Below are 7400 nucleotides of genomic sequence, written 5' to 3' on the forward strand. Positions count from 1 at the left end.
AGCAGCCTTAGTGTCATGCTCTCGAGGGCAGCGTTATGCTATGTGGGTGGCACTGTGTTGTCAGGGTGCTGTGAGAGCTATATCCCGTGATGCCGAGGGGCTAGTGCCCGCTGTAAGCTCTGAGCATAACCTCTCATGAACCTGAACCACTGACACAAGGTCTCCCTCCCAATACTTTGGGCTCACATGTGATCAGGCAGGTATGGGACACCTAACACCCCAGCCCCGAGGAGGAGGAAGGACCCTTTCCCGACATCGACCAACCTTGGAACCAATAAGATGTTTCGAACTTTCCAAACCAACCAATGAGAAAGGAGAGGCGGGACTTCCGGCGCTGGTTGCTAAGACAAGCACGTTCCTCTCCTTAACAACCAAGCGAAGCTGATATTTTGGGTTCAGAGCCGAGGAGGCGCAGGTGAGACCGAGTCCCTCCCCCGCCTCCTCCCGCCCGGGCCCGACCCCCCCCCCCCTCCAGCCAGCGGGCAAGCCCCCGCCCCCCCAGCCGGGGCTCCCGCCGCAGCCAGGGTCCAGCCCCCGCTCGGGATAGCGCCGTCCCCTCCCCCCCGTCCCTTCTAGGTTCTGGCTATCGCCCCTCCCCCGGCCTGTGCGATCTGCAGGGCCCCTCCATGATGGGGGTCCTGTCCTTATGTGGCTTGATGGGCCCAGCCACCCCAGTGGGGTCTCCACTGTGCTCTACGCGGGGGGGGCTCTGAAACCCAGCCCGTGCCCATCACCCAGTGAGGATCCCTGCATAAGACACTGAGGCCCAAAACCTGTTGTGTGTATGTGATTATTTTTCCTCCATCCAGGCCATATTCCCCCCCCTCCGCCCCATCTCCCCCATATCAGGTGGCTCTGATGCCTGGAGCAGGGGGTGTGTGAAGGAGGTGCAGTGCTCAGAAGTGGGTCTGATGCCGCAAAACAGGAACTGGTTTCCAAGGAAGCTTCCGTGGGGTTGTTATAAACCAGCTCTATTTAAAATTAAAAGACTTTTATGGGTGAAATGTCTCTCAACAGCATTTTTTCCCAACCTGGTTGGGTGTTTAAACTGTCTGCTGTATATGGAGGACTCTGAGATGGATTGTGTGTGTCATGGGGCCTGGGCTCATGGGTGAGATGTTCGGGAGATAAACCTGAAACACCACAACAACTCAAAGGAATTGCTTCATCCCAGCCATCTAGTTTGCTATCCTGTCTTCCACCATCTGTGATTACTGCTGACTGAGTACTTCAGAGGGATGTGTAAAACTCCCACAATCCCTTCTGGGAGAACCCGTAGCCCATGTTACTTTAATTAGTGTGTCTGCAGACTGGACTTACTATGGCCTCAGAGAGTTGCTGGGTGTGTCATTGCCCAGTGATGGATCATTAGCTTGTCAGGACCTCTTTTCAAAATACATTTATGATGCCCCTGCTTTCTCTGAGGGCATAGGGGAGGGTCTTATGCCAGACAGGAGAACCAGAGAAGAGACCAAGGTGCAATGTTCTGAATTTGCCCATCAGAGAGTGCTGTAGGACTGCGTCACTTTCTGAGCGACTGGCCAGGCGTAGGCCCAGAGAAGTGGTGCGGCAGAGTCTGATGTGGCACTTCCCTGATTGGCAAACCCTGGAGTTGAAAAAAAGTTGAAAAACAAACCAAAACAGCCCATTAACTATTTCCATCCTGAAATGCACACAAAATCTGTTCCTGTTGCATGCACACTTTGGCCCCATTGTGAACAGTATTCTGTCCTGAAAAGAACAGGACAACAGCCTAAGGCAGAGGATGGTTGCTGCCATGCTCTCTGTTTGGATATTGGAAAGCACTGCTGTAATTTCACTGTGTCCTGCCCCCTCACTAGCAACCAAGCTGCCATCAAGTCAGAGCCCTGTGTCTCTTTATGGAGTTGTGCCCCTGAGAGGTGCAGCACATTTGAAGTCTTGACTATGGAAAGTGACAACTTTTTGTCGTAACAGAGTTCTCCAGGTTAATTATATACCGTGGAAAAGGTATGGAGAAGCAGTAAGCAGTGGAGGAGATGGCAGGATTCACATCTTGCTTCTCATAGTGAACAAACTGGACCTTTTTAAAATTAAACTTTCTTTTTCCCCCCTCTTTTTAGCAGTGTTCTTTGGGCGGAGAACCTCCTGTTTCTGCTGAAACTGTGTTCTGCCTGATTCTCAAGAGTTCCATCCCTCTCGCCCACCTGCCCTGCAGCATCTGGCTGGTCCTAAGTAGGCACCTCTGCCCCCTTTCAGGGTCACAGTGGAAGGACCATGGCAGACACCGGGGAGGGGAAAAAGGAGGAGGCAGATTATAAAAGACTTCACAGCTTCCCGCTGATCAGGGTAAGAACAAGGGTGGGTATGTATGATCATGAGAATGTCAAGGTACAAGGATGGGAGATGAATGTATTTCATTCGTACCTACCCTCCAAACCAGTTTGTCCTCAACTTCTGAGTAGCTACAAGAATATGATCACATCATACCAATTCTATCTGAGGGCTGCACCCGCCTACCATTTCCCCATGTTCCACTCTACTGTGAGGCAACTTAGAGGCAGCCTGCTTCAAAGTTTATTAATGTTGCCACTCAGTCAGCCACAGTGAGCTAGGGCAATAGAAAGCAATCCCTTTCTGACCCCACTCCTTCAGCGCTGAGCATGCTGCCTTTACAGCACTCCCACCACATTCAGGGTACTCTGTGCAGCTTGGGTTTTTTTTTTTTTAGAGGAGCTTGGATAAGAGACATCTCTAGTCAATGAGATAATAGAACAGGGGGGAACAATGTATAACTTAGATTTCCCTGTAGGGCTTATTGCAATAATATCTCAGGGCTGCCTAGCTACTCTTACCACAATATGAGCACAAAATATTATGATCTATGAGGAAAAGTTAAGATAAATAAATCTTAAATTCAGCTTGGAACAAACAGTTGCAGTTCCATGGGAGCGTCAGGGCTATAATCAGCAGTGTTGTAAATAGTGGTATAAATTGTTCAGAAACTAGTTGTAAGTAGTAACGGAGCATAACTTTTACCTATTTGGCATTGAGTGATTGTGCAGAAATGAGTGTAGCTGGCATGTTGAGGCTGTACAGGAGAGGGTGGGATGTATAGGAAAAAGAAATTAGGAGAGCAACTAACACACCTTCCCTTTATCTTAACTCCCCCATTAGTTATTTTTTTCTCTTGTACCTGCCTCTTCTCACCCCTTTATTCTGCCCTCACTTACTCTGGTCTCCCATTGACTACACTGATGCAATTGAGAGCAGACCTTGACTCACTGCATGTGTCATGCTTGTCTTGGAAACACAAGGAATGCCAAATTGGTACAAGTCTTGTTGCTTTGTCACTTACACCCATTTTCTTCTCCAACTCTCCCCACTGCTCACAACACTCCTGAATTTGGCCCTAAATATGTCTGACTTGGCTATGTGGCAATGAAGCACACCAAGAAGGGAAAGGGGAATGGTTTAGGGGGATCCCAGAGGTACAGCTAGGAGTGAAAGGATGAAACTGAGCAAAGGGAAAGCCTCAGATGGCTATCACTGCAAGGTCTGTTAGGCTGTGGAATACTCTTCTAACGGAAAAATTGGAAACTTCATCACTTGTAACTTAAGTCACTGAATCGTTGGAATATAAGAAGGGAACAATTCTGCATTGACTGGGAGGGAGGGATGAACAAGAGGTGACCTAATAAGCCTTTTCCATCTTGGACATTTACATTTCTCCAAAGGCAGAGCTATTTCTGATCTCAAGCCCTTGGCATTTGAGCTTTCCTATGGGTGATGCTCTTGCGTCCTCTGCGGTACAGATCAGAGGAGCTAGCATGTGTGATTTTTTTTTTTTTCTGGTTGTATCCAAGAATGTAGGGCACAGCCGTGCCATGATAGAGGGAGCAGGTAACACCAGCTTCTCTGCTCTTCTGTCTTGTGCCCAGCTCTTTGGGATGCTGAGCTCCCTCTTGTTTGCTTGTTTTTCCCAGCACACAGACATGCCAGAGGAGATGCGAGTGGAGGCCATGGAGCTGTGTGTCACCGCCTGTGAGAAATACGCCACCAACAATGAGGTAACAGCCAGTGCTAAGAAGGTTATTTTGTCTGGATATGCTGGTTGCAGTCACTCTGTCTCCATACTTGGGGAATCTTCTGGAGCAAGAGTAAAGGGGGAGGCAGAAAGGAGGTCAGACACTCTGGTCCCGATTTCTGTTGCTTTGTTCCTGCATTGAGCACAAGGAGAAAAGGGATGGGGGAGGAAAGGTGACTGGAGTCCCAGACTAGGCTCCCAGCATTGATCAGAGAAGCTTCAGGCCTGTTCTAACTTAGGGTACATCTACACTACAGGGGGGAGTCGATTTAAGATACGCAAATTCAGCTACGTGAATAGCGTAGCTGAATTCGACGTATTGCAGCCGACTTACCCCCCTGTGAGGACCGCGGCAAAATCGACCTCCACGGCTTCCTGTTGGCGGCGCTTACTCCCACCTCCGCTGGTGGAGTAAGAGCGTCGATTAGGGGATCGATTGTCGCGTCCCAACGGGACGCGATAAATCGATCCCCGAGAGGTCGATTTCTACCCGCCGATTCAGGCGGGTAGTGTAGACCTAGCCTTAGTCTGCTTCCCATGGCCTCTTGTAAGCGAGCTTTCTGTATTCTGAGTGAAGTGGGAGAGAGGTCTCTGATCCAAGTATCACTTGGGGGCACTACACAGGTAGAGAGGTTATGCTCCCTCCTGAATTAACATACTTGGCCTAGTATATCCCTTTATCCCTGGTTCTCAGATGATTTCTGGCTGAGCAACAGGGAACTGTCTGCTTGTTACAATGGATGTTCAGTGCTAGGAATGAGTAAGAATTAGAAGGGAGAGTGGGGGAGTTTTTCATACCTTCCATTTGCTCCCCAGGCTGGGGGAAATGCCTTGTGCCACTCTCCAGCATCTCCCCACATCTCCCACCCCTGCTCTAGCTGGTGCATGGTATGGTGTGGTGTGCGGGGAAGGAGGTATCCACAGCCTGGCCCAGTCCCAAAAGTTATGTCTTGCTGATTCGCTGCAAGGAAAAAGGGATTCCCTCAAAAAACAATAAAGAATAGTGATCTGATTCTCCTGTCAAACTCATTCTTGTGTGACTTTAGTGGGCCAAGTCCTGATTCAAACCAGTGTGAGTGAGAGGAGAATCAGGCTCTAGATACAGACCTCTAATATCTCCTACTGGGTTTTCAGAAGTCTGCAGCAAAGGAGTCTGGGTGCTCCTCATTGGAGCTCTGCTCTACTATAATCTCACCCTAGCTCTCAGCCTCCTCCTGAGAGTCATGTTAAAGGGAGGGCAACAGCGGGGAATTTGTATGTACAAACACACCCCTCCTATCTCTCTGACCTGCTGCTCCCTCTGCATACTCCTGGACTCTTTCTCTTTATTCCTCAGAGTGCCGCTAAGATGATCAAAGAGACAATGGACAAGAAGTTTGGCTCCTCATGGCATGTAGTGATTGGTGAGGGCTTTGGCTTTGAGATCACCCATGAGGTGAAGAACCTGCTGTACATGTTCTTTGGCGGCAGCCTGGCTGTTTGTGTCTGGAAGTGCTCCTGACACATCTCCTCATGTCCAAGGCTCACCACATTCAAGGGATTTCTTCATTCCTTTCACAGGTTTTTGTACAATCTTGAGGCAGGGCTTTATTTTTAATAGGAAAATTTGGGGATTTTTTTTCATACCTATGTACTAGTTCCCGGGGATATGCTGTGTGTGTGCGCGCGTGTGTGTAAATCTGCTGAGCTATCTAATCCAAGTTCAAGGGGTATCTCACTTTGATCTTGTGTGTCTCTTTGCTTAAACGATAAGATTAGGCAGGAAGGGATCTGGTGGGTAGGTAATCCTGTGGGATGCTGTTTATGAAGTCATACATCAGATCTAGGAGTGTGTGTGAAAGGGGAAAGGGTGCTAATCCAGCCATGCCATCTTCTTCTCCTATCTTTCCACACTATTTTCTGTCTTCTCTGAAGTCCCTCCTACACCATGGAAAGGTTCTGGTGACCAATGTCTGCCCCGCCCCAACGATCAATGTTGACAGTATTTCTCCCCTCTCATTTTCTTTCTGTCCCCATCTAGGATGACCTTTTGGAACAGGTCATGTGAAGGATCCTCCCCCACTGTCCCAAACAGTGATGGGGGCTAAGTCTGCTTTCCTGCACCTCTCTCCCACTCTCTGGGACAAGAACATGACAGCTGAGCTGCCTGGGTGTGAGAAGAAAGTGACAACTTAGAAATCCAAACCCAGTGGGTGGTTGCTATGCAAACTGACCCCTCCTTTTCACACCCACTGAGCAGTGGCATAGCTCTAAAATGTTTGCCGTTTCTGGCACATGGGGGAGTGGGTGAAAACTCAATACAGCATTTGAATGCATTCTTAGGGGAGGCAAAAGCTCTCTGCACACCGTGGGTGCCAGTATTGTGCACACTCCGTATCTTGTTTAGAGACTGGTAGTAAGAGGGGGCTCCATCTGAGCTGCCAGTTTGTCAGTCATCAGAGATTTAATGTACATTTGTTCTTTAGTCTGTTTTATCTTTTTAAAGCTGTGGAAAGGTGTTAAGAGAGAGAATGAACCTACTTGTATTTTACATATATGGCTTATTTATATGAATATGGGGATTTTTTTAACAATAAAAAGTTTATTATAATGGTGGCTTTTGTGTTTGAGATTTCCTCTTTAGAACCCATCGAGGTGGGGGCACAAAGGGAAGGCAGCCAACTGTGACTTAGTTCAGACATCGTGCTTGGGACATGTCTTCACTCACTCTGCTGTTGGCTGGATGACTTGTAGCAGTGGGAGGAAGGAGATCTGTCCTCTTTAATTTTGGTTTTGTGCTGGTGGAAGGATTCAGTGCTGAGGGAAGGTTGCCAGATCAACAATGCTGGAGAGCAAAGTCTTCTCTTTATCTCTGGAGCAGGTTCAATATGAGCAGCAGCAGGGCAAGCTACTCACACTCCCCCTTTCTGCCAGTCTGCCTCGGTCCTGATCTAAAGGGGCAACCTCTAAAGAGGATGTGAGTCTCCGTGGCTCATTGAATTGTTGGCATTCTCAGAAGAGAGCTCAAGAAGTGCTACAGTCCATGCCAGTTCTTGTCTAATGAACAGTTAATAGTTAATATTCTTTCATGCTAATGAATAGTTAATAGCTGTGCACGCGCACACACACACACACGCCTCCTGGTCATGGGGGCCCATGCTAGGGTCAGGCTGACCTGCAGAGATCAGACAGAGGGAGGGGGGTTATCTCAGCAAACAATCTCTTGGCCCCACCAGCCACCTGTTATCTGGCCGGTGGTCATGTGGCTGCAGCCATGTCTCTGTGACCTGCACAAAACAAGCACATTCTGCTGAAGTTGGCTGGTCCCCAGCAATTAGACCTCACGGCTGGAAGA

The 7400-nt window shown here is 48.7% G+C and overlaps 1 protein-coding gene across 3 annotated transcripts; it reads left to right on the forward strand.

The window, feature by feature from the left end:
- The first annotated feature begins 319 nt into the window (after positions 1-319).
- DNAL4 (dynein axonemal light chain 4) lies at positions 320-6661 on the forward strand. Of its 3 annotated transcripts, XM_034776408.1 has the most exons (5): positions 320-415; positions 2103-2328; positions 3966-4049; positions 5403-5469; positions 6087-6661. In XM_034776408.1, exons 2-5 carry the CDS (start codon positions 2257-2259, stop codon positions 6089-6091), a joined length of 228 nt encoding a protein of 75 aa, XP_034632299.1. In that variant the 5' UTR covers positions 320-415; positions 2103-2256; the 3' UTR covers positions 6092-6661. The 3 variants fall into 3 exon arrangements, with proteins under 3 accessions (XP_034632299.1, XP_034632283.1, XP_034632291.1); XM_034776392.1 differs by having other exon boundaries at positions 5403-6661; XM_034776400.1 differs by having other exon boundaries at positions 326-415; positions 2106-2328; positions 5403-6661.
- The last annotated feature ends 739 nt before the right edge of the window (positions 6662-7400 follow it).

Source organism: Trachemys scripta, chromosome 1 (assembly GCF_013100865.1).
Source record: "Trachemys scripta elegans isolate TJP31775 chromosome 1, CAS_Tse_1.0, whole genome shotgun sequence".
Taxonomy (NCBI): domain Eukaryota; kingdom Metazoa; phylum Chordata; order Testudines; family Emydidae; genus Trachemys; species Trachemys scripta.

Coding starts and splice junctions, on each gene's coding strand:
- DNAL4 (XM_034776392.1), top strand. CDS start 2,257: ATGGCAGACACCGGGGAGGGGAAAAAGGAGGAGGCAGATTATAAAAGA. Junction 2,329..3,965: donor ACAGCTTCCCGCTGATCAGG/GTAAGAACAAGG, acceptor TGTTTTTCCCAG/CACACAGACATGCCAGAGGA. Junction 4,050..5,402: donor AATACGCCACCAACAATGAG/GTAACAGCCAGT, acceptor TTTATTCCTCAG/AGTGCCGCTAAGATGATCAA.